A 27,776-nucleotide genomic window follows, 5' to 3' on the forward strand; every position below is an offset into this window, starting at 1 on the left:
TTGTCCCCGTTTGAAGCCCCAAAGAGCTGCTTCTATTCAGTATGGACAATGCTGAGCTTGGTAGACTTATGATAGTTTCCTATTTTCCTATATTGGTTCATCTTGGTTCCTTAAGTAGAAGATGCAAAGCCCTTTTCACACACACACCCCAAACAAATAGTACACAATCAATTGTGGAAGTTTACGTAAAGGTCAAAGAAATGAGTGGGAGATCTGCAGGTCACCCACAAGAAATGATTTTGAAAATACAGTGTCAGAAATGCACAAGGAGACAGCTGCCATCCAGACACAGAACAGACTTAGCTTCAGCAAGCTGGTGGCCTCATCTACCTTCGGACCAAGAAAACAAATACTACTGCCCTTGTAAGAAGAGGAATCAATCCTTCTAGCCATGTGTTATTTAGAGGGAAAAGCAGCTAGGTAGTCTTCATAGGCTTGGTAACTATCTGGAGTAAGTGGGTATAAAATAATTCCTTATCTACCAATATTTTGAAAACAAATTGTTCACATTCTCACCGTAAGAAGGGTGCCCTTGGATCAGACCAAGCATTCACTTTCATGCTTCCTGTTTCCAACAGGACAGCCAGAAGCATCTGGGAAGCGGGACAACCCTGCCCCACTCTTGCCCCCCAGCCATCCCTGTGCAAGAATTCGGAAAAAATGGGGCCTGCAACAAAATGTGGTGGTGTATCGTTGCCTTTCAATAGGAGTGCTCCAGTTCAGGGTTCTAGCCAGCAATGCCCCCCTCCCAGTTATTCCTTCCAGCCTCCATTTTTCTTTTCTAAGTAGCACTCAACTGTCTGTGGCTTCTGAGCATTCCTTATTGGGAAGTTTGGGTTTTTTCTTTGTTATCCCTCCTTCCTTAAAAATAAAAATTGCTGTATTTCTGCAAATTTCTGGATTACCCTCAGCATGCAGATACCAATCTTATTGTTGCTCAGTGGCCCCATTTTGGTTCTGTCATGTCAGCACCCACCACTTCTGAACTTGGGAGTAAGGAGCCATGGCCAATACTCGCTGATAGATCTCTCCTCCAAGACATGACAGGATAGGCATAAGATTCGCATGGCTACCACTCCTCCCTCCATGAGAATAAGCCACATCAAACGGTCTGAAAAGGCCGCACCCCCTAATGTAGAAAGGAGAGCTAAACAAATGTCTAACATGAAATGACATTGCCTGCTGTAGCGCAGGAGGGGCCAACCTGTGGCTCTTTAGATGCTGATGTGGAAGAAAACTCCCCTCCGCCCAGGCAGCGTGGCCAAGCGGCAGGGATGATGGAACTGTAGCCCAGGATCATGTGAGGGCCACAGGGGAGCCACCGCTGCTTTCGGCTGCTTTAAAAAACAAAAAAACAACACCCACACACCCCACTACATATCACACCAAAGTAGGCTTAAAGTATTTTTTAAAAAATGAAGCATCATGCATTTAGGATTTTTTAATATAAAAAAATTCTTTTTAATTAAAACCATATTTGTAAAATGTCCATTTTTTACTCTGTTGTCTTGGAGACGACAACTTTTAATTTTGTCAAAATATTTTCTTCCCAAAGTTCATGCTAAAAATAAAAAGATCACTTTTTTAAAATTTCTTTGATCTGCATCATTCAAAGTACTCCCTGAAAAATGTTTTTGTTTTCTCCTCAGGAAGAACAAAAATATTTGCCATCTTTATACAAAGGGGTTTGCAGTTGTCACATATAAAGGGAGATTGTAAGAAAGAGGAGGAGAGAAGTTTACATCCGCTTGTATCATATACCCTGCTGAAACCTGACCTGATAGAAGATTGTCCAGAATTCCTTAAAAACTGTGTGATTTGTGTCTGCTTCTTTAAAAAAAACGCATTAAGAATCTATACATCTTTGAGGTCATTGTTTTAACATGATGGGTCTCTGCCCCCATCCCTTCAACTTCAGGTGGTAGAAATGTCAAATTTTCCGTGCTGGCTCTCTCACAACTCATGCATTTTTTTCCCTATTTAAAAGAATATTTAACTCATTCCGATCCTGCAAAATACCCACCCGGGGGTTGGTTCCGGCAGCCCCATTTAAAGCTTTAGTATGTCTCCCTTGCAAAGCATCTCCTTTATTTTTTTATAACCCCAATGGCAGCAAAAGGACTATGAATCTGGGACCCTGTTTAACTTTTGCTCTTTGGATTCCAAAGGCGTATACTTGTCGATCACAGGCGTATTCTGCTGAAAGTGGATTACCGGCTTTATCTGAAACATACCAAAGCTTTCTTGGTTCTTCCTGTTGTAAATGTTCACCCGGTGCTCCAGTTCTGGGCTGGCTTTGGTAGACCCTGATGGGCTTGGCAGTTTAAGGTTGACCGGATCCAGTCCTTTTTGTGTCAAGCAGGAATCGTCAGACAAGGATGACAGCAGTTCTTGCACCACGGCATTGTTGACTCTGCTGTGGGTGGAAGAAGAATCTACCTGATCACGTTTGGCTACATGGCAAGCCCTCTCCAAGGGGCAATACTCAGAGGACTCCTCCCGGGTTGTACTGCAGTCCGTGGAAGAGCCAAAGGTCTGGCTGCTGTCACTCTGGGCTCGGGTGACGGAGCTGTCTGTGGACCTGGAGGCACTGCCTGAGGCAACGCTGGCGGAAGTCCCGTTGCTCCCCATAATCTTCATGGGCACGTCCACCGTGAAGAGGTCGGAGGAGATGTTGGGGTGGTGCACGTCAATCGCAGCCGTCGTAATGACACAGATGGCTCCTTCTGGAACACCACTGTCTACAGGCACACAGCAGAAGGGGGAAAGTGTTACAGCAGCAGCTTTCAAACTTATTCAGGCCACCTGCCCCCCCCTCCTGTGGTGGTTCTCCAAACTCACTCCACTGCCCCTAACGCTATGCTACAAAAAGCACTATTCAGAATAGCGCATCTGCACGACCCACTAAGGGAAGATCTGTGAAACTTGGAAGTTGTTTTTGGAATTGCAGATTTCACAGAGATACAAACAGGTAAAAGTCACATGTTATCACTTCTTTATTAGGATGATTTATAAATTTATTTATTTATTTATATGTATTAAGAGATTTATGAATCACCCCTCATCAAAAGGTATCAGGGCAGTAAACAATAAACAGCCATTCCTAAAGTAATGACTTTTAAACACCTCTTAAAAACCTAAATGTTTGCCCAGGCTTTTCTGAACTCAAACTCTTAGCATTTTAATTTTCTATTTTGTACACTGCTTTAGTTTTTAGGACAACGTTTTTAAAAATTTACATGTAAACCACTTAAAGAGATTTTTTTACTATAAAGAGCTACATAAAATGTTGGCTGAAATCCTGGCTGGACCCAGGCCACTGGCGCAGGGAGTCCAGCCTCCTCGGCTCACGGGGAGCCGCAAGCAGGACCTCGGCACAAGAGCCTGCCCTGGAGACCTAAAACACAGGCAGGTTGTTACAGGGAAAGGCACACATGGGGGGGGGGGGTTGGATCAGCAAAGTCCTGGCAAAGAGGCGAGTGTGACTGTGAGGGCTGCCTCTTACTTTCTTAATTTACACAGTTAACAGAATCTGAGGGTTTTGGTTGCAAGATTTATAGGTTCCTTCCATCTGATACCAAGTATAATAAAAACACACAAAAGACACCTCAACTTTTCCGTAGCTTGCATCCGTGCCCTGCATTTGTGAGGTATAGGTGCAGGTGCCTGTTAAAATATATTATTATTTAGGGTAAAATAAAATGTATTTATGATGTTAATTTGCAAATTAAAAATTCTGCTTTTTAAAAATGGAGTTCCACCCAACTCCCGCTCCACAAATCAGGAAAGCTGTTTTGAATATATGCTTTCTACTTTTTAATAACATGAATAAAGGGTTATGTGTGCATGAAGTGGTGTGGCAGTTTCAGAATGAAATCCATTTCAAGCACGACCCAGTGACCACTAGACTAACACTGGTCTTCTCTAGGGTCAAATAGTTTTATCCTTCACTCATTCAGCTTAACCCCTTTAGAAGGACATCCATTTCCTCCCCATGGGGGAGCTGCTTCCCCTCGTTTCCATTTGAGATGGAAAAATAAAATATTTAGACCTCAAAGTACACCTGAATCTTAAAACATTACTGTTGGCTTCCAAGGGAGGCCTCCTGCTGTCCAGCCTAAAGGCTTCCAGAAGCCCAGGGCAGAAACAAGCTGGAAGGATCATAGTTCACTGGTAGAGCATCTACTCCGCATGCAGAAGGTCTTGGATTCAAATCCTGTCATCTCCAAGGAGAGCTGAAAGTGTCCTCAGTCTTGAACCCTAGCGAGTCGCTGCTAGTCAGGATACACAAGAGGGAGCTACAGGGACCAATGGTCTGACTAAGTGTAAGTCAGCTTCCGACACACTAGGAAGCTTCCCTTGCAAGCCCCATGGAAAGGAATCAGAACTATACCGCCTCCACTGATTTCCATGGAGAACAGACTTGCACGTCTGGGTGTGGAATCACGTTGCTGTGTCTCCCGCCCCCACAAATATATTTGCAAACAAAGAGTAAGAAACTACTAATGGCCAGCAGTCGCCAAAACGAAGCTTTAATTATTTAATTAATTACTTTAGAAAAATATTTATATAATGCTTTATCATAAATATATATCACAGCAGTTTACAACAATATAAAAACAAAAAAATCAGTAATATTGAAGCCCTTGAATAATAATTGGTACCAGATGTTTAAAGGGCATCCGTAAGGATGTGCTGGAAGATGAAAGGTTCAACATGGTATGAAACCTTCCTATGCCAATACAACAGAGTGGATTGCACAGCGAGGTGCAGATTTTAACGGGGCTTCTGTTCTTCCAAGCTGCTAGACAGAAAGGTGGGTGGGCAGTTGGGTCAAGTTGGTTGCAAGATCTGCTGGAATCAGACAGCTTGCTCAGTGGCACTTTACTAGTTAGGACTCCAATTCCCACCATCCCTGACCACTGGCCATATTGACTGAGGCTGATGGGAGCTGATCAACATATTCCCATTCCCAATATGGGCAGACATGAATGTTTCTACCGGAAGGGAGGAGAAGGAGAAACAGATTCGGCAGCAGGGCTTAAAGAAGAGCAGTTTGCAGTTTCCAGGGGCCAGTCACAGAATACAGACGTACTTTGGGTTGCAGACGCCTTGCAAGTCGAATGCTTTAGCTCCTGAACGCTGCAAACCCGGAAGTGAGTGTTCCGGTTTGCGAACATTCTTTGGAATCGGAAGTTGCCCTTGGTTTCCGAACGTTTTGGAAGTTGAACAGACTTCTGGAATGGATTCCGTTCGACTTCTGAGGTACCACTGTAGGAAGCCAACATGTGGAACACTTTCCCTTGGCTACCTGCCTCATTCTGTGTGGTGACGTCAGGTGATGCCCTTCTGAGGTCAGCTCAAGGGAGACAGAGTCTAGTTTTAGAATTAAGCCTCTCACTGGAGCCTTATTCACCTGAAACCTGCTTCAGCATCAGTTACCACATCACAGTGCTGGGACATCTGCTCTGCAGGCAGCAAGTCTGATTGAGCAAGCACTGGGGGAGACTGAAATCCCGGAGAGCCCCCACCTCTCAGCATCAACAATGCTGAGCCAGACAGACCAGTGGTCTGACTCTGGCTCACTTGCTAAGAAATGGCAGCAAGCCTGTTTAGTTTATAGAATTCAAACTTACCACTACTGGGCTCATTGTAGTACTGACTGATGTAGTTGTTCATATCGTCTTTGACCATGGTCTCTGTGAATGTAAATGGGGGAAATGTCAACAGAAAAATTCCAATCATGTCCTAGATTAAGTTCTCCAGCGCATGGACCCATAATGCCATTATGGGAAGAAACTCAGAATCCTATTTCACACAGCATTTTCAAAACACCAAATTGTGAGTTCCTCATGTGATGTTTGAGGGCTATACTTGGTTATCCAAAAGAAAAAGAAACAAAGAGAGCAGAAAGGCACAAATCATGTGTGAAATATGACACAAAAGAGTACTTGTGCCAAACATGGTGGTGAGCATCTATTCGACTACAAGGATTACTTCCATGCAAGATGTGTACGAGAGAAACAGCTTCAAAACAATATTTCTTGACAAAGGAGGAAAATGAAACAGTGCGTGAGGGGGAGCATTTGCATGATTGACAGGTCAAATCAGAGGGAATGTTTTATCAGACTTCTACAATCACTGTGTTTTGAAGAAGGATGCTGAACTGACAATAATGCACCACCTTGCTCTTGTCTGTTCCGTTCTCTGTGCTAGTTGTGCTAGTACTGCTGCCTTGGAAAATGCCGAACACGCAAATCCTTCTGCTTCTGGGCCACAATTTTTGGTGCCAACTGAGCAGAACACAAGAATAATTCTTCATTCATCATAGCACCCCAGCTCCTACACCCACGCTTCTGAAATTATGCTGGTTACTTTCCCAGGGGCACCTGTCCAATATGTGCCATTTTCATACCAAATTCATCACCTCCCAAACCCACAGGGAAGGAAGCAAATCCCTTTTAATTCTCCCGATTAGGCCTGAGTGATGCATCGATACTGGTCTGAGGGCCAGACTGCGATGGCAGTTTCACCTGGTGGTATATTGTGGGTGAAACGGCCGAGTCCCTCTGCCACCGGTGCACAGCGAGCGAGGGAAAAACAAGCTACAGAGGCAGCTTGCTTGCCCCCCAACTCCCCCAAGACTGAGGGAGCCCTGCCAACGGAGCGTTCACAGGGCTTCCTCAAGTGTAACAGAGCCCCGACTTTGCCTATGGCTTGAGCGAGCTGGGGCTGGAGTGGGGGCTCCTTTAAACCTCTGTTCAGGGGTGCGTGGCTGCCTGCCCCTCAATGAAGACATTGGGCTCGCTCAGCTGGGGGAGTGGGAGAATTTCTGCCCCTCAGCTGAGCAGCTGCACTGTCCCCCCCCCCCCCGAGGCACTGGGGTGAAAGCGCCTCAGCTGCCATGGCAAGAGCTGCAGCAAGTTCTTCACCTGCGCCTCACGGGGCCAATGCAGCTCATTTCAACCTTGCAACGTTTGGCTGGTGATACATCGCCATGTTGAAAGCCTAACATCGCCCAGCCCTACTCCCTATCTGTGAACTTCAAAGGTGCCCAGCACAAGAAACTGGTGGTAAAAAATATGACAGAACAGAAGAAAAATTAGTTGAGACAGATAACAGAGCTGGGGATAGAAAAGAAGGTGAAATATCTAGGGGTATGGTTGACAACAAAAAATATAAACATATTTAAAGATAATTATATAAGGATTTGGAATGATATTAAGAGAAATATATATGGAAATATAGGGAAGAATGATATTATCGTTATGGGGAAGAATCTCGGTAATAAAAATGAATGTATTGCCAAGAATGTTATTTTTATTTCAATCTATACCGATAGTCAACGGAACAGGACACTTCAAACAATGGCAAAGAGATCTATCTAAATTTATTTGGCAGGGGAAGACGTCTAGGATTAAGTATAAGTTACTAACAGATGCTAAAGAAAGAGGTGGATTCGCCCTTCCGGATTTAAAATTATATTGAGATGTCTTGTCTTTGCTGGCTATGAGAATGGATGACTTTGAGGAATCCAGATTATTTTAGATCTGGAAGGCCATGCTAATAGATTTGGGTGGCATGCATATTTCTGGTATGGAAAATTGAAAGTTCATAAGGATTTCTAAACTGTATTGTTAGAAAATCAATTTATGCTGTTTGAGAAAAATATAAGAACTTATTAGGGAATAAAACCCCATGGTGGTTATCACCATTAGAAATGTTGTCAGTCAAAAAAATAAATGTGGAAAAAGAATGAGCAACGTATATAGAGTTCTTAACCGAGGAGGAAAACCAATTGAAATTTACCAAGTTTGAAGACATAAGACATCTGCTAACTGATTGGCTACAACATCACCAATTATTGTATTTTTCCGTGTATAAGACGCCCCCATGTATAAGACGACCCCTATTTTTTTTTAACCCAAAATTAAGAAATTAAGTTGTTTAGCTTTTTTTGGGGGGGGGGGGTGTCACTTCCGCCAACTGCTCACCCGCCTGCCTACCACTGCTTATCGCTTGCCACAGCCACTGCCAATTGCACACCTTGCTTCAGCCGCCAATTGTCTGCCCGCTCGCAGCCACCAACAGCCCACCCACCCACTTGCCGCAGCCGCCAATCGCCTGCCCAATTGCCACAGCTGCAGCCAATCACCAGCAGGCCTTGCCGCAGCCACCAATCACCCGCCCAATCACCGCTGCCAATCTCCTGCTTGCTGCTGCCATTAATCACACATGCCCTCTCTGCACTCACTATCCATGTATAAGACGACACCCAATTTTTGCCTATTTTTTTTTTAGCCAAAAGCATCGTCTTATACATTGAAAAATACGGTAAATGACATCTTTAGGGTGGATAAAGGAGACGGTTTTGGTAAAGAATTTTTCGAGGTTACAGAAAGAACTGTTGGGAAACAACGATAAGGTTCTGTTGAAAATGTAAAAATTTGCTGGAATGGGAAACAAAAGATGAGGAAGTAAAATCTGTAATGATACATTGGGCAAAAGATGTGGGATATAATATACAACTTGCTTCATGGAAGAAGTTGTGAAATGAGGATTTAAAATTTACAGCCTGCTATATGTTAAAGGAGAATTATATGGAAATGATGTACCGATGGTATTTGACTCCTACAAGACTAGCGAAAATGTGTAAGAATTCAACCAACAAATGTCGCAAGTGTAAAGCTAAAGAGGGTACATTAAGTTTAAAATAATTTTTGTTTAAAAAACAGAGGCTTTCTTATTAGGTATAATAGAAGAATTACCGAAGGCTAAGAAACTACTGTTAATGTATGCAACGGCAGCGGCAAGAATGTTATTTGCCCAGGGATGGAAAGAAGAAAGAGCCCCATTGAAAGAAGAATGGATAATGAAGATGATGGACTATGCGGAGATGGCAAGGCTGACCAGGAAGATCAGGCACCAAGAGGATAAGAAATTCAACAAAGAATGGCATAACTTTGTAGAATATATTAAATAACACTGTAAACATTTAAAGATGTTAACAGGATTGACATAGCACTTGTAATTTAAAACAACAAAGGATAAAACTGAAGTGTAATAATTTAGATAAATGTAATTAGATGCAGTAAAAAAAGAAGTTAAATTCTGGAAGCCAAGGGAGGGATGGGGGGAAGTCCAGGGGTTCAGGGAACCCCATAAATGTACTGATATGGATTATGGTTTAATGTAAACGTGTGTGTATGTGTAAAAAATTGGGTTTTTTTGAAACTTTGAAAAAAAAATTGGAAAAAAAGAAACCCTGATCCTATTTCTCTGTAATTTGGCTGTTTCCCTAGGGGCACCTCTCTCTTCTATGCTACATCCATATAAATTGCCTACAAATTAAGTGAATCCCTTTTTAATGACAGCCAAACTGTAAAGATTGCCCTTATAGGAAAAGCACCACAGCCATCCTTCCATTTGGCAGCATTCAAGCTCTTCTAAGGGGCTCCCTGCAAGCTTAATCCAGTTCTGCCAAAAAGAAATCAAGTTACGTATAGATGATTCCATTTTTGGAGGGGCATGGGAATCAAAATGGAAACGGTGACCAGCACAAATACACATCTGTTCTCTTATCATTTGGCAGGCCTTCTTCATTCAGGAGGGCTACAATGCCTGCAAATGTCATCCAATTCTATGAAAAGGAAAAGTTACAGATGTTTTTATTTCCCCATATATTGAATGGGGGGAGGTGCAAAGCTTCATGGAATTTGGATTTCTAAGCCAACTTTTTTCTCTTTTCTGTGGAACCTTTGCAGAGGGCAGTTTTTGGAGAGATTAGCCCTTTAGCTTCCTTGAAAAACATTATTTTCCAGTAGGAAAACAGATTTAATTCTACAATTTTTCAGCAACATAAATGTAAGATGCTGAGAGATACTGCACGATGCTGAGATGAAAAACACTGCTGTGGAGATATGAAAATGACGTGTGTTTTTTAAGTGCAAGAACACCCAGGCAGAAAAGCAACTTGATCTGCCCACTTTGAGGCATATCACATGCTTTAAAAGCACCCTCTCCTTTTAAGTGCTCTTTTTGATACTGCGTTTCAGGAGGAGGGCGGGGGGGGGGGAGAACAAATTTATGCTCATTCCTTTGAGCCAGATCCTCCACGGCCCCCTGGGTTTCTGTGGCTGCAGCCTTGCCTTTTTCACAGCACATTGTGGTTTGCAGGTGAAAGGAACAGATGTTTTCCGTGGCACATTTTCTCCACCCAACAAGGCCCAAACCACTAAGCGCTTGGTACCTGAAAATAGCTGCACTCCTAAGACGGCAATCAAACTTGACACTGAAAGGGAACATGGATGCCTTCCTGGTTTCATTGGCTCTTTAAAAGCTTTTTTGGCCTCTGTTGATCTTTAAATGCCTGCAGTCAGAGGTGTGCTTTCTGATAATGTCTGAGTTTAAAAAGAAGCCTCAGTGTAGCTCAAGGCAATACCACCAGATTAGGAATACACTGCAAGGCTTTTCAGCTATCTGCTGTTAAAAGACACTTCATTTCAGTCATCCATAATTGATACTATAAATGCCATGTAGCCATAATGGCGTACACAGCTAGGTCGACGTTGCTTCGGAGGGCCAGGGATGCTCAGAGGCTGTGAAGGACCCTTCTGTGTGCTAACACGGAAGGTGCTGCAGGTACTAGGGAGCAGAAACATTTTTGGAAGGGTTGGCAACCTGCAACACACGACTGGATGGAAATCCCTGTGAGCCATTATTCAGAATGCAGCACTGGAAAGCAGGACTAGGGGAAACCCTCTAATAGATTCACTGCCCAAGACTCATACAAATACTCATACAATATGCCAACATTCGTAAGGACCCAAGAGCGGCCTGGCTGCATCAGATCAAAGACCCGCCTGGTCCAACATGCTGTTCTCAGAGCTCCCAGCCAGGTGCCCACAGGTAGGACATGAGCTCAACAGCGCTTTCACCCTCAAGATCTCCAGCAACTGGCATTCAGAGGTATACGGAATGCAAAGTATGACTAGTAGCCTTAACCACGATGTATACTGATGTGATACTGTACTTAAGTCTCTACTAGAAGTCTATTAATATAATCCATTTTCAAGGCTGTGATGGCTTCACAAGAAGAACCCCTTGGCACTGCTGGACTGTAAATGGGGATGAAGGATCTTTAGAAATGAGTGTTCTACATCAGGGGGGAAATCACTGTACCCAAAGTCCTTTGAAGGAAGAATTATAAGAATTAAACTGATTTTAAGGGGGGGGATTTCTTTGTACATGCATTCAAGGAGGGGAGAAATGGAAGCTGTGTACCAGCCAAGGCCAACACTGCAAACAACAGAAGAACTTCCTGACAGTAAGAGCTGTTCAACAGTGGAATTTGCTGCCAAGGAGTGTGGTGGAGTCTCCTTCTTTGGAGGTCTTTAAGCAGAGGCTTGACAACCATATATCAGGAGTGCTCTGATGGTGTTTCCTGCTTGGCAGGGGGTTGGACTCGATGGCCCTTGTGGTCTCTTCCAACTCTATGATTCTAGGAAGCGATAAACAGTATGACTCTTCCACTGCATCTCCTAATGTAAGGGATTGGGGCATTTAGAGACAACAAACTGTCCTCATTTGATCCTGGACTAGGCAACTTCTCCTGTATGAGAAACACAAGTCTTACTAGACTCGGAGAATAGAATTATAGAAATGTAGAGTTGGGAGGGATTCTCAGGGTCTTCTAGTCCAACCCCCTGCAATGCAGGAATCTCACTTAGATCATACATGACCGATATCCATCTTGTTCATTTTTGTCTTTTTAGGTAATGCTCGTGTTTCTACAAGTTGAAAGCATCTATGCTCAAGTCATAGGCTTTGCAAACAAGCACACAAGATTCTGAGTACCATATGTTCGGGTACAGGCATGCAAAGTTATATGTTTATGCTCAGGGGAATATGAAATTTGGGAAATGAATAGTAAATTCTCTTGCAAGCCTGGAGATACAAATTTTATCCTTTTACTGCTGGCCACAAAAGATGAACACACTTCAGTATGTTTTGAGAGAGGCAGTTTCGTCCACTTCATTATGATGGATATTTAGCAGTTTCATTGGCGATACTTTGCACTTCCACCACAGGGCACAACTCAGTGCAACTTCATGACTTTGTTTTTAAGAGAACACAGCTGGAAGCTTATGGCTAACAGCATTTGTGATTCCTTTTTTTAAGTTTCCATTGCTCCTACTGAATTCTGCCTGCTGGGACTCAATTCTCTCAATAAAGTTATTCTTTGTTCAGAGCAATATTACTGGAAGAGACGATAGCTTTATTAGGTTTATAGCTAAGCAAACGTAAGTGCTCCAATTCCAGCACCACCTAACATCACTAGTGGGTTTGTCTGGTGTTGTTTTTTTAAAAAGAAGATATTATTAAGTAGCATTATTCCCTTTAGCTGCCTTATACCAACTGGTCCATCTACCTAACATCATATTAAGTCTTTGCCCATCTAGAAATCCAAAAGACGGATACTATGTTTTGCATGCAGCGCACGTGCCCCTCCCCCACGGAGCTTTCGGCAACTGGGCACGTGCAACACTTGGAATAATCTAATGATAGGATTAATCTTGTGACCACATAACGAAGTGCCCTGATTAATTAGACAGCTTTAATTTTTAAAGTACTTATAAAAATTTAAGATGCTTGACATCAGCAAAGAGGGATTCCCCTTCTCTCACACACACGTTTTTTGACCATTATTTTGACCAATATCTTATCTGCTCTTTTTCATAACAGATTTTTAATTCACTACCCTAGTGATTAATAGCTTTGTCTGCACTAACTTAGCTTATTAATTAATTAATTAGATTTTTATTACCATTTACCATAAGGTAAGCTTTTTTGCTATTAGTTCTATTTCTAGCTTATTTAAGATAAGTGTTTTTGCATTATTTCTATCCTGTAAAGTAACTTTTTTTTTGCATTATTTCAATCTATGATCAAGAATGATTAAACATTTTTAATGCAAGTGCATTCATCTTAGTTAAACACAATTTAACTTTAAATTAAAAAGCTCATACCAAGAACTAACTTAGATGGTCTTAAAGGTGCTACTGGAAGGATTTTTTTATTTTGACAATTTAACTTTGCCAGCATATGACAAAACAAACAGGCTGCCTTTTATTAAGCAACGAGTCGTCACTGATGGATCAGCTTCAGATAAAAGACAGTCTAATGTCATTATTGCCTCCTCACTTTGGCTGCCTTATTGCAACTTCATTTAATAAGCTAACTAGCTATCTCTGGGGACAGCATAACAAACACACGCTCGAGGTTCCAAGGGCTTCCTACAAAGCATTAATTGTTTTAATGGAAGATGAGACAATGCTATATGGCTGCAGGAATTAACACAAGGGAAAAAGTGGGAGAGAAACGGGGCACCACCAGAATGAATCTGCTACCCCAAGATCACAACTAACTCCATTAAAAAAACGAAGTAGTTGGTTAGGAATGCTTAAAACATGTTACAATCCCTTTTCTTCACCTGTCCAAAAATGGTCTTCAGGATGTGTGCCTTAATATGGAAACAACTGCATGCTTGCAAAGGTTAAAAGAAATGTGTATTTCTAATAATGTATTAAGAAAAAGATTAATGGATTGAAAAGGAAATACTATGAGTTACCATTGTGATCTTGGCATGCCATGAAGACTGGGGCTTTTATCTCCAAGTTTTAAAAGGATTTTTACAGGAGCAAACTCAACAGAAAAAAAGGTTGATACTGGTATGACTGCCATATACTGCACTGGTCAAAGACTTTCTTTGGCATCTGCAGAACATTCTGCTAGCAATATGCGAATAGGTAACATTTTACAAAGATGTGAATACTCCATCCAAATGCTAGATAAAGTTTTAGCATTCCCATTCTTCATTAGTCAAAACCTTCACAAGTCATTTCCAACACAATTAACAGTCTGAAAATGAAAACCAACTCTAGTCAGATGTGCAAAGAACATCCCTGCCTGGTTGCCAGAACGAGATTCTTCATACCTAGCAGAAAAGACTGGGCATCTTCTTTATATTTAAGTATTTTTGACATAATTCCTATGAACACCCCGAAAAGCCCCATTTTGGTCATTCTGTAACTGGAGAAATGAAATTTAAGTAATTTGCCACCACCACAACCAGCCACCCCCTCTCTCTGATCACAAACACACCTCCAGATCGGATGCTGTCACTCCCCGCTGCTCTTGTCCCACTGCCTATGTCACTAGGCACCTATGCATGGGTGTACCATTCAAATAAGGCACTTTGGATGATGGCGGGGAAGATGCAGGAAGGCCCAACATAGCTATGAGGCTGTGAATTGGGTCTGAGTTTTACACAAGTGCTCTGGCTCCCAGCATGCTAGAGGGAGGACGTGATCTGGCTGGTGGGCCAGATCCCCCCCTGCCCACCCCCATGGACCAACTTTGACAGGCAGACAGAGTTGCCCAATTGTCAATCACCTGTGTAGGTAAGAATAAATATGTGGGTTAAGAACTAACTGCAAACTGTCTGTAATCATTGAAAAGTTATCTGGATACTGCACTGTTTAAGAGTTAAGTACAGCTTGCATCGCTGATGTCTGTAGCACACAGAACATGATCCTGTGGCTTTGAGGACTTCCAACATTGCACAAAGTCCCAGGTAAATACACCAGTGAAATTTTCAGCTGCTCTCCAAGGAGCTTTAACTTATGGACTGCTCCATAAAAATATCATTATGAAGGGAGGGGAGGAGAAATCAGCAAAAGTCTAACGTTTCTCTTGGAATTTTGCGGCCCTTCATGGTCAAGTAGCCCACGCTGAATGTTTCCATTGTTCCTTATGGGTGGGGGAGATATAATTAGCTTTAGAGGGAATATCCTGTTTCTCATGAATTAGGTAATTCAGCTCACTAAAAGCCCATTGTTCAAGGCAGAATTGAAGGTCTCTAAACCTGCAAGATTTTGAGGAGACCTGAAGGCAGGTTTTGCACAGGAAATGACTGCCCAGCCTGGTTTATGCCTCTGCCTCTCTAGGCACACTGGTGAAGGGTTCAGAGTTTTCTGATGCTGTGACCCACGCCTGAATGGCCAAATGCAATTGGTGGCTCCGTGTCAGGCCATTTCCATCTGGCAAAAGGCAGTTTCCCTTGCAGAGCTACCACTCTTAGCACCTTTAACAAACTACAGTACCCAGGATTCTTTGGTGGGAAGTTACATGCTGCCATTGTGTGATGGATGGGCTTTAAAAGCATGGTGTGGATCTGCCCACAGACTGCAACATCAACATGTCACAGTGAAAGAGGAATGCAACATAGATGCCCAGGGAAAAATTCCAGAAGCTTGGCAATTATTGGTGGTGAAATTCGTGTGGGGATATGCGGCAAGCACGGAACTAAAATCTGACATTGCCCTCCGTGCATAAAGATTCATTATATTTACCAGGTTTTCTTGAGATGAACAAAACAAATCTAGGGTAATACTCCACACTACCTCTCTAGTCCCAAGTTGTCGCGGACGGTTAGTGCCCTAGGAAGGAGTTTGGTGTAAAAATCAGGAAATAAATATTTCAATGAATTAAAAATAAAATAGTTCATACTATATTCTGATGTTTCTTTGTGTTGCTGACATAAAACCCACGAGAGGCCCCATTTCTACTTCATTCTACGACAGTTATTTTAGCTAATTGATGCTGTCTCAATATATTCAACTATGCTAAAAGCACAATATTTATACTTCCAAAAAAGATCCAATTCAAATGTAGAATAGGAGAGATGTTATGGAATCTATCTCTAGTGTATGAAAACTTTCACAAAGCATGAATACACTAGATATATGCACAATACCATTAGAGACTTCAGAAGACATACTGTCCATATTACATCAAAGAAAAACTCCCTTTTGTTACATGCTGCATTCTGCTTTTCCATCTCTAAAAGGCACACATTTGAAAATTAAGTCCAATTGATTTTAGTCAGACTTGCTTCCAAGCGGGCTGTGAATCTTCTGCACGCTTAAGTGTACTAATGTAATGTACCAACATTCAAGAATGATTTATCTGGCTATGTTTTATGCATGACCAAGCCTTTGAACACTATGTGCTTGTGGCAACCTGAAAACAAAGTCTAGAAAGTACAAAAGTTTAAGGCTGACTCTCAGAAGCACAATAAATTCAGCAGACCTACTTAGAATTGTGAACCACTCTCGTCCATTCCTAATGTAACCCTCGAGGAAAACATGCATAAATTATAAAGTATCCTCATGAGGAAGGTACTAAGAAATCTTATTAAAAAGGGGTAAATGGATTAAGGAGGCTGGATGCAAACCCAGTTTGGAAAGTGGCATGCCTGCGGTAAATGGGATTTGACCATACAGCACAACAAAACTGACCATGAATTTGTTTGTGCCAGAAATACTTATAGGACCAGGAGGGACTCCATCCCATCCACGTTCACCTCCCTGCTGCCAACTAGTGCAACATAGAATCATAGAGTTGGAAGAGACCACAAGGGCCATCGAGTCCAACCCCCTGCCAAGCAGGAAACAGTTTACTGGTAGGCTGAGAAATCTTCCAATCGCCCTTTGTCATGGGAGGGGGGTGTGCAGGCAGCAAAACAAATAGGAATTATTTATTGTACAAAATTCACAAAATTCACATCATTTCCTGCAGACTTTTCAATTTTGAAATGCTCACTTATATTGGGGTGGGGAACCTGAGACCTTCCACAGGTTGCTGGACTCTAGCTCCCATCTCCTCTGACCTCTGGCAATCCTGGCTGCGACTGATGGGAGTTGTGAGTCCAGCAGCATCTAGTAAGTCACAGGTTTCCCATCCCTGACGTACATACTGTAACAAAGGTGGCAAGTTTTCTTTGTTCCAGGAAAAGCAAAGTCTTACTCTTAAAAGCCACAGGGCCAAATACAAACAAAGCCAGAAAACGCCTATTGATTTGGCATGGATATTTTGTCATGGACTCCAAAAAAAATGGGGGTCATTTTGCTATCATAAGGGAGAGAGACAGTCTTTGCTGAGAATCTTCCTTTACTGAAACAAATGTTTGCGAAAAGTGGCTGATCTTGACCACACACTTTAGCACAGAAGTAGCCAATGTGGCGCCCTTTGGACTACAACCCCCATCAGCCCTGACCTGTAAGTGATGGGAGTTAGAGTCCAAGAACTTCCAGTGGGCACCATGTTGGGCAGCTGGCCTGCTCTAGCACTAGGGCCACGCTTTCCAACATTTTACTATACTGCCATTTCACTCAGTTGAATTTCGTTCTCAACGCCAGTCAATTAAAAAAATACCCCCTGGAAATAAAAATAAAATGTGAGGTTTTGGGTCATGACCAGGTTGCACCCACTTCTTTAACTCCTGCAGCTCTCGAATAAAATGCTAATTTTATGTGAACCACCCAGAGAACATACGCTATTGGGCAGCAATACAGGTATAGCAAAATACCTATTTTTACCAAAAGGTAAAAATAAATGAAGTGCTATAGGAGAGCGGCCCCAAGGAACCTTCCGGGGAGATATATGTCAGGCTGTCCAAAGAAGACAGTACACCTATGGGTGCTTTAACAAGATAACTGTAATCTTTCCTGGGGGAACACTTCCCCTGCTCACCAGGAGAGGCTCGTGGTAGGAGTTCCAGCCCAAAATTTCAGAGAGACTTATCTGGAAACAAAACTGCTGAGAGAGCAAACCCGGTTCCCAATTCCCACCTGGCGTGCTGCATCCAGTTCTGGGCGCCACAGTTTAAGGATATTGGGAAGCTGGAAGGTGTGCAGAGGAGGGAGACCAAGATGACCTGGGGTCGTCTGGAAACAGAGCCCTATGAGGAATGGAGTTGGGTCTGTCTAGTCTGGAGAACAGAAGATTGAGAGGTGATATGATGGCCATCTTCAAATGCTTGAAGGGCTCCCACACGGAAGACAGAGCAAGCTTGTTTTCTGCTGCTCCAGAGGGTCCAAACCAATCCAAACCAATGGATTCAAGTTACAAGAAAGGAGATTCTAACTAAACATTAGGAAGAACTTTCTGACATTAAGTTGTGTTCAACAGTGGAATGGGCTACTTCTGGCGGTTCCTTCATTGCAAGAAGTGAAGTTGCGTGGAAGCAGGCAGAAGGCCTTCTCAGTAGTTGTGCCCACCCTGTGGAACACCCTCCCATCAGGTGTCAAAGAAGTAAATAATCATATGACTTTTCACAGACATCTGAAGGCAGCCCTGTTTGAGGTAGCTTTTAATGTTTGATGTTTTGGTGTGTTCCTTTATACTTTGTTGGAAGCTGCCCAGAGTGGCTGAGGCAACCCAGTCAGATGGGTGGGGTACAATAAATTTATTATTATTATTATTATTATTATTATTATTATTCCTCAGAATGTAGTGGAATCCCCTGCATTGGAGGTTTTTAAACAGAAGTTGGATGGCCATATGTCAAGGATTATTTAGCTGTGCTTCCTGCATTGCAGGGGGCTGGACTAGATGACCCTGGGGACACCTTCCAAGTCTACAGTTCTAGGATGCTATGAATTTCCTGGCGGCTTCATCTTGGCAAACCACAACTGCTTATCCACCCCCCCCCCCAGACCCTGGAGATTCTACACGTCCCACTAAAATGAACGAAGACTGCATAGCACCAGTGCTCAGTTGGACCCTGTTCAGTGGCATTAAGCAGCTGGCTCTACTACTCACCCCGAGGCGGCCGCAATTCTGAGATGTTTTCAGTTGCCTCGTCGTCGGAATCCCCTCCAGCCGCCACAACTTTGTATCGGTTGCTGCTCTGCTTGTTCAGCATGTGTGGGACCTGCAATGCAGCCTCCCTCTCAGCAGCAAGGTCCAGATCTTGCTGAGCCAGGTGAGCCCGCAGCTGCCTAATTTCAAACTGAGGCCAAAGGGAGGAAGGAACGAGGAAGACAAAAAATGAGGAAGGGTGGATACAGAGGCATATTGCACTTGGGGAAAAACACTTTCTGAATTATTAGTGCTTGGGCAATGTTCACAGAGAGGCATCCAAAAACCCACTGTTTGCAATTCATAAAAATAATAATCTGTGTAACAGCAGTTATATCAACTTGATTTATGCACATTTCAAATGCTATCGGCTTTGAGCTTGACATCTGTGTGTGGCAGAGACTGTACTGTCAAGTGGAGAGCCCAGGGTGTTAGGTTTCACTGCGGCAAACACAGCAACCGGTAATGTGCAATGTTAAGAACATAAGCTTTTGCAGACTTTGAAGTCCATTTCATCAGATGCATGAATGATACCCTCAGTCGGAAGATGTATATTTACAACTACATGTGTGCATGCGTACCCAAGCACATGCACACACATGTACAGAGGTGGGAAACTGAATACTGGGACCAAAAAGCCATGCAATGCAAGGGGAACAATGTGAAACTGCAGGTGTCCACAGAATGATGGCTGAATTTCTAGGTACTATCATTCAAAAGAAAAAGGAACATTTTTTTACAGCTGCATTACCTGTAGACAAAATCTAACAGCAATATGTTACAAACCAAAAGCCATCACCTTTACATTAGATTACTGCAGTGTGTTCTACGTGGGGCTGCCTCTGAAGACAGTTCGGAAACTTCAGCTAGTGCAGAATTCAGCAGCCAGGTTGCTCACTAGGGCAAGATGGTTTGAGCCTATTGCACCAATCCTGGTGACTGCATACTGCCTCATACCCAAAGATCTCAGGGCGGTTCACAACGTAAATTTACTATATAAAAACCACAAAATACATAATAAAATTAAGAACAAAACTAAACCAATAATCTCACTGTTGTGAACCAACCTGAGATCTGTGGATCGAGGGCAGAACACAAATTCAAACAAACACTTTGTGTGGTTTGAAAGCTGTAATCTGATGTGCCATGAATGCACAGCAAATTTGAGATTGGATAAACTTTCAAGTTTGAACGTGTATTCCAAAATCTCGCCTGACACAGCTGCCTGAAAACATTCATTTGATTTTAAATTTGTTAAATTTAAAGCATTCTTTAATCCCAATTCAGGACAGAGCAAGATGGGACATTTGAAAAAATAAAACTATTTAATGTGTCAAAAGGCAAATGAAACATTTACGCTCACCTAGTCTATGTCCTCCAGGAAGAGGGGTTTTCCTTACTTCCAACATTTATAACAGATTATGCTGACTTTTTTTTTTTTTTTAAAGGCACTTTGGGGCTTGGAATCCTATGCCCTTTAAGCTCTATTAAACTTACTTACACTCAGAAATTCACTGCTAACTGTATTTTTACCCCATTTACCCTCCAAGGAGTTCAGGGCGGTATACTGTTCCCACCAAACCATTTTCTCTTCACCATGACCCTCCAAAGTAAGTTGTCCAAAGCTTCAGGGTTGACAGGGGCCTCCTCATTCTAAGCCCAGCACTTCAGCCATTACACTGCATAGGCTGCTCCCATTCCCATGCAATTTCCCAAGGTGAGCCTCCCCTAAGGAAAGTGAGACAGCTGGCTTATGGGATGGATCTGTGGCACTATCAAGAGGCAGAGCAGGACGGAGCTATGTAAATGGAAAATTCTCCTGTGCTAGGCACATTCAAGTACAGTCAAACCTCTTCTTACGTCCACCTCCACTCGTGTCCGTGGCAAACCCAGAAGTAACAGCGGATTTGCCGCTGTTCGTGCATGCGCAGGAACAGGGAATTGCCGCCCACGCCTGCGCACAACGGCGCCTCTCCCCGCGACCCGTTTCGACTTCCGGATGGGCCTCCAGAACAGACTGTGGTCGTGAGTAGAGGTTCTACTGTATGTGTGTACACATGGGGACTGTTCAAGTGAGCTGCTCAGTAGAAGATGCTCACCACTCCTGGATTTTCCACCTCAGGCACAGGAATATTCCATGTCTGTTTAGACAGGTTTAAAACCAGTCAACAAGTTACAGTGGCTGAGCGGGGTCTGCTCCATGTTGTCAACACACTTGTGCACACACTTACACACACTTGATCCTGGTTTCTTTGAAACCAGGTTTTACCAAGCCATGCCCCCCGAGTTCTTCCAGAAAACAATGATTTGCTTTTTGCTTTTGCAAATCCAGACCTCTGATACAATGAACTAGATGTGCGATTCTGACAGGTGCTAGAGACACTGGCATGTCAGAGACAACAAGCTGTATAAAAAATAGTGAGCTGATTAACACATAGAAACAAACATAGTGCTTTTGCTGCCCTCCTATGACCAACAGACAAAAATGCAACCAAGCTTGCTTTACTTTTCATTTTTTCTAATATGCAGTGTGTATATTTGCATTGCTTTTGGCCCTTGCTAAACACTTTTATGTTTAAGCAAGCCTATCCAGACACATATTTTTAATATGCAATTTTATCCTACAATGTATATTTTAATAACTGCTGATTTTACTTATATTTTGCTGAATTTTAAGATAACTTGCTGTTTTACTAGTATTTTAAAATGAGCATTTTATATTCTACGATTCCGAGCACAATTCAAAGTGTTGGTGCTGACCTTTAAAGCCCCAAACGGCCTTGGTTCAGTATACCTAAAGGAGCGTCTCCATCCCCATCGTTCAACCCAGACACTGAGGTCCAGCGCCGAGGGCCTTCTGGGCTGCCCTGAGAGAAGCCAAGTTACAGGGAACCAGGCAGAGGGCCTTCTCGGTAGTGGCACCCCCCCCCCGTGGAATGCCCTCCAATCAGATGTCAAAGAGAAAAACTACTACCAGACTTTTAGAAAACATCTGAAGGCAGCCCTGTTTAGGGAAACTTTTAATGTTTGACAGACTATTGTATTTTAATATTTTGTTGGAAGCCGCCCAGAGTGGCTGGGGAAACCCAGCCTGATGGGCGAGGTATAAATAATAATAAATTATTATTATTATTATTATTATTATTATTATTATTATTCCCTTTGCCTACAGGTTATGGATGATTGATTGGTTTATAAATCCAGTTAAATTAAATAAATAAGAAAACACACACAAAAATCCCCCAAACCTTTTTCTGAAGCAGCTTTCAGTCCCTCTCAGACAAAGAACTAAATACACTATAATAAATCCCCCTCAGCAGTGCGTTGCATTAAGTAATTATTTATAAACACCCATAAAAGGACAGGGACCAGTATGGGACCCAAGGGAACACCAGCCTTTTATGACTAGACATATAAAAAGGGCCACCCCATCTTGTCTAGTGTTTTACTAAATATATAGAGGAATGGAACTCTCTGTGAATCATAGAGTTCTCTTAAATAGCCAGTGGCAGAGGATGTCTGGCGCAGCCTTGGAGAGATCAATGAAAGCTTTAAAGCAGAAGCTTGCTCTTCTCTAATGCAACAGTCATCCTTTTGCTCTGTTCTGTGAGTGCTCTTGGGATGGAATGCCCGAATGCTCATCTGCCGCTGGGATACCATCCAATGTTTACTTCCATTAATTTGGGCCTTTGTTGCTAACATTATTTCTTTAAAAAACAAACAAACACCACACAAACCAAGAGACAGTTGCGAACTAGACTAGAATAAAAGGCAGGGTGATTTGGGCTGCTTTCCAACAAACAGGCAAATGATTGGTTGTTAGGAATAAATTAACATTATTGCAAGTAGAAGCAGAAGAAGGGGAAGAAGAATAAAAAGAAGCATTAAACATTAGGAAGAACTTCCTGACAGTAAGAGCTGTTAGACAGTGGAATTTGCTGCCAAGGAGTGTGGTGGAGTCTCCTTCTTTGGAGGTCTTTAAGCAGAGGCTTGACAACCATATGTCAGGAGTGCTCTGATGGTGTTTCCTGCTTGGCAGGGGGTTGGACTCGATGGCCCTTGTGGTCTCTTCCAACTCTATGATTCTATGATTCTATGAAAAATGCTGCCAGTGGAAAATGTATAGTCATTGGAACCAAAATCCGTTTCACAAATTATCTACCATGTTAAAAGGGAACAAGAATTCTTCAACTTCCAGTGTTACGGTTTGATTTTTAAAAAGGATAAAAACCACAAAGCTACCTGAATTAACTGAAGGGGAGAGGAAGGGTGGTCATTAATAATCTACACAGCTCTGTTAACTTTGAATGCTTTGCAATCACCTTTTATTGTTCACCCTCATCCTATCTGTATGAGGCAGCAATTCAATGGCATAGATGCCTCACACTCTTATCCTTCGGATCCCTCTGCAAAACCTCATAGGAACGCAGGAGACACTGCCTTGCACTGACCCAGACGACCGCTTCATCCAATTCAGTATTGCTTGCATGGACTAGCAGAGGTTATTCTGGGTCCTCTGAAGTCTGGAGTACCTGGAGATAGCAGCTATCCCACCTGAGATCTCAGGTATGAAAAACATTTGCTGAATCCTCTGGCCCAACCCCCATAGTATGTATAGTGGAACCTGTAGTCTTTTGGATGCTGCCGGACTACAACTCCCATCATCTCTAACCCTTGGTCATGTTGGTTGGAGAAAGTTGGAGTCTAGCATAATCTGAAGTGTTGCAAGCCACTTCTGGGTGAAAAATGTTGTGGCAAAGTAGCATACAAATTAAAATCCGTAACAGACACACATTTATAAAATGAAAATATAGTTTTGACTTACTCCCTGCTCTTGGCAGATTTGGGTTAGTCTTTCCAGCTGCTCATCTTGAATGACCTTTGCCTTCTCATACTGTTGAATCACCATCTCCATTTCCACCTTAACTGGTAATACGTAGGCTGGAAACCACAACAAAGGGATCTCTGAGTTTATTTGAAAAGATGGTCAGGCATCTAATAAATGCAACTACTATTCAACAGAAGTTAAGTTTCTGAAACGGTCACTTTTATGTCTTATTAGTTTCAGTTGGAGAAATCCAATACAGTGGTGCCCCGCAAGACGAATGCCTCGCAAGACGGAAAACCCGCTAGACGAAAGGGTTTTCCGTTTTCAATGTGCTTCGCAGGACGAATTTCCCTATAGGCTTGCTTCGCAAGACGAAAATGTCTTGTGAGTCTTGAGATTTTTTTCCCGCTTCCCCCCCCCTTTTTCTAAGCCGCTAAGCCTTTAATAGCCTTTTAGCAGCTAATCCGCTAAGCCGCTAAGCCTTTAATAGCCGCTAAACCGCTAATAGCGCTAATCCGCTAAGCCGCAAATAGGGTTGCTTCGCAAGACGAAAAAACCGCTAGACGAAGATACTCGCGGAACGGATTCATTTCGTCTTGCGAGGCACCACTGTAATGGGCTTGATTTGCTTTACTTTAAATCAACTGGACATTAAAGATAATAACTATGGTTACATAATATTCATATAGTATTCTGCAACCCTGCACTTATTTACCTAGTAGTAATTCCTGTTTCACTCAGCAGGGTTTACTTTTGAGATTTCACAGTTAAGCACAATTCCCACACTTCCCTAGTCCCTCCCCTGCATATTTCCCCAAAATTCTCTATCCCAATTTCGAAACATACACATGAACACATTTTATTTTCACACTCTGCAAAAATCAACACAATGTTCCTGCTAACTAAATTAGGGATTATTTTAGTGCAGAGTTCCCACTCAACCCACAGCTACTAGGAAACTGGTGAACAATATAAAAAAAGTTGCCATAGGAACACTGGTAATTTCCCCATCTGATCAATGAGGGTTATCCAGCTAAAATCTGGCTTTCTACTTGAAAAGAGGTACTGACTATTTTAAAAAGTAATTCCTACACCTCCACAAATCTTTACAAAAGTTAATGATAACTTGCCATCAATAATTCTCTTCACTCTCCAAATTCTCAGTGTGATAATAAGGCTAATAGCATCCCAAGGACTGCTTGGTCCATTCGCCACTGTAGAAGCCACCATTGGAGCCAAGGATAAGATGATCACAGCACCATCAAATACCTAATAGGAAAAGGATTTCACAAACAGCATTTTACTCACTCCTTTTTTGAATGCAAATATCAAAATGCATTCACCAAAGCAAACACAAGTCCGAGTCAAACCACTCCTCCTTCTGGCTTCTTTCTTTTCTATTGATGTCATGGATATTATTACTGTCTCATTTTTAACTGGGGATAAACGTTTGGATGCATCAGATAAGCTTTTTGTCAAACATCTGCAGTAGCACCTGAATCTCAGTAAGATACTAATCAAGGATCAGCTAAATGGGTTTTATTGTATTAATAAGACTTAACAGTTTCCCTCCTGAAATGGGCCATTGCACTGGAGAACTATGCAGCAATGCATCATACTGTGGTACTTAGAATGGTCTGCATGTCTTAGTGGCATTCAGCACTTGTCCCAAGCCATTCAGAGGGTTATTGATTCAAGGTCAAGTCATGCTCAGTTTCTGGGGCCAAAGCAGCTCTCCACCCATTAAACAAAGGCACCCCACATGAGCCATGTTTGCACATTGTGCGGCTCTCCCTGTTCCACAGCTGGGAGGAGCAATCCAGAAGCTTTCACTACCACTTTATTTCACTGTAGCTTGTCATGTTGTTTGGACAGACGAACTGTGGTTAACATTAACTACGGTGAGTTTTAAACAAGCCAATTTCAACCCATAATTACTGAAACTAGGCTGTTTAAATCAGGACTATGGCCCCTCCAGCTGCTGCTGGACTGCAACCCATTCTCCTTGACCATGCTGGCTGGGGATGACGGGGGCTGAGAGTTCAACAACATCTACATGCTCCCCACTCCTGATTTAAACTAGCCGTAGTTAAGATCTCCAGACCTAGATGAAAGCAAACTATGGTTTATCAAAATCACACGATGGCTTAGTAAGATGAGCAAATGCAGCCACTAATTACCAGTGTATGAACTATACTCATTAAAATTAATAATAAACTGCACAAATATCAGAAGTCAGCATCTAGGGCATTTGAAATTAAGCTCGGCTGAGAGAGGAGTGACTAGAACAAAGACGAAACAATCCTAGTTAGTTAGTTAGTGACAGAGGACTTTCTTAGTGGGCTACAGAATCTAGTCCTATTGTGGCAATCACTAGAGTTGAGGAGGGACCAAGGGCTCTCCAGGTGAAAGGATCAGGTGGCAAATGAGATGACCCAAGACTCTGGAGAGCCACTCCTGGGCTGGATGGACAAGTAACAGGACATGACACAAGGCAGCTTCATACGTGGAACAGAACTTTAGCATTCCTTGCTACCAATAAGTCTCCAAAAGTACTACAATAAGGTTAAGTACAACTAATCATTTTCCAGTGTTCTTTACTTGCTAATTAAGGAAGCTAAAAATATTCCTCTTCACCCAGATGGCTGAAAGATACTGTTCTTGGCAAACTTGATATATCACTGGCTGGGAGAATGTTTTTAACTGTTTTTAGAAGCCTTTTAAACTGTTTTTAGTACTGATGTATTTGCCTCCCTGGGCTTCTTCGAGAGGAAAGGCAGAATATACGTTGAGTAAATTAATGAAAACAATAACACAGCACAGTGTGTTGCAAAGGATGGAGGTGCTATTCAATATAAAAACAGAGGTTTTGCTTACCTCTATTTTATTTTCAATGTAGTCCCATATACCAAGAACCACTATTCTCAAAACAGTCTAATAAAAAGATATGTGGGAAGAGGGAAGAAAATCATAAATCATTAGCATTGTTAATCATTAATAACTTTTTGTAACAAAATGGAGAAAATCAGTCCTGTGGAGCAGAAAAGTTTTTTAAAAAATTTCAAATGCTTAACATTTCTGTGGGAAGTGTGTTTTATAAGTTCATTGTAACATTGTAAGTGTATCAGGTAAATGTAGGTTTCCCTGTTGACCCTAAAATGTGAAAAAGTTGCAAGTTATGTCAAAATATTCTCCATTCTGGGAGAAAGTAGAAACAGGGATGGAGTCAACACTGTTGACAGAAAGAGGCAGCAGGTGTAAGAAAAAGTGTAAAATTAAGAATCATGCACACTTTTAGCATAATTATTGATATACTGTAAGAGCATGAAGGTGAGCAGTGCTTCACAAAGCACATGTGGACAAGGCCCGTAGAATCCAAAGTACAACATGGAAGACAATGGAGGAAAGGAATGAGGAACATGGGGGGGGGGGGGTGTCAATTCATATTCTTTCCACATTTCTCCTTGTCTCCATCTCTCAGTTCTACCTTGCTCTATGTAAAATAGGAGGAGGAGGAAGCACGACAGCCAGCTCCCTGTGGGCTAGTACTGTTATTTTACTTGCAAGGATTTCTTTTTAACATGAAAGAGAGCATTTAAAAGTGGCACCCCCCATCTACAGTCCAAATCAGTACAGTTCGTTCTACCACTCCATAACTTTACAAACTCTCCAGAGTTCACTCATTAAGTGACCTGTGGATCACTTAATAATATGTTCTACGGATGTCATCAGTTGTTATTAGTTGTGGTGCATGTACAGGAATACACATTTTCTTGATCTTTTGGGGGGTCTCCAGGGCAATGAAGAAGAAGAAGCTGTTTATCATGTCATTCTGCTGAAAGTATAGATCAGACCTTGCTCTTATGCCACATGAACTAGAAATTTGATGAACGTTTCATGACATCAGAACATCTCAAATCACCACAACAGCTTTCTAAAACAACAGACTGAGAGTGCTTGATGCCAAGTGCCTGAAGGCTGGTACTACTTTAGTTATAACGGATCAAACAATGTCTTCAAAAATAGCAGATGTACAGTTTCTTCATGTGTTATGCTGGTTATACCTCTTTTGCTACCTGTGAATTTCCTTTAGCCATTGCTTAGGCAAATGCATCTGTGGTATCAGCCTACCCTCACAGGGTTGCTGTGAGGATTAAGTGAGGAATGGGGAGGCCCATATAGGCCCCCTTGAGCTCCTTGGGATATAAATGTCATGAATAAATAATCGTTGAAGGGTAGAATA

General features: G+C 42.3%; 1 protein-coding gene across 5 annotated transcripts in view; it reads right to left on the reverse strand.

Annotated features, from left to right (window-relative positions):
- Window positions 1–1,382: 1,382 nt before the first annotated feature.
- The window catches only part of TMEM266 (transmembrane protein 266), a 63,484-nt gene continuing 37,090 nt past the window's right edge, over window positions 1,383–27,776 (reverse strand). For 2 of the 5 annotated variants that reach the window (XM_081021556.1, XM_081021555.1), the window contains exons 5-10: window positions 26,411–26,467; window positions 24,664–24,802; window positions 23,531–23,646; window positions 18,667–18,856; window positions 5,637–5,699; window positions 1,384–2,741 (exon numbers count right to left, since the gene is read on the reverse strand). In XM_081021556.1, the coding sequence (XP_080877682.1) occupies window positions 2,122–2,741; window positions 5,637–5,699; window positions 18,667–18,856; window positions 23,531–23,646; window positions 24,664–24,802; window positions 26,411–26,467 (1,185 nt within the window). In that variant the 3' untranslated portion in view covers window positions 1,384–2,121. Of the gene's footprint in view, window positions 2,742–5,636; window positions 5,700–18,666; window positions 18,857–23,530; window positions 23,647–24,663; window positions 24,803–26,410; window positions 26,468–27,776 lie in introns of all 5 variants that reach the window. The other 3 variants (XM_081021558.1, XM_081021557.1, XM_081021559.1) reach the window with 3 other exon arrangements.

Source organism: Podarcis pityusensis, assembly GCF_964106645.2.
Source record: "Podarcis pityusensis genome assembly, chromosome: 9".
NCBI classification, from domain to species: domain Eukaryota; kingdom Metazoa; phylum Chordata; class Lepidosauria; order Squamata; family Lacertidae; genus Podarcis; species Podarcis pityusensis.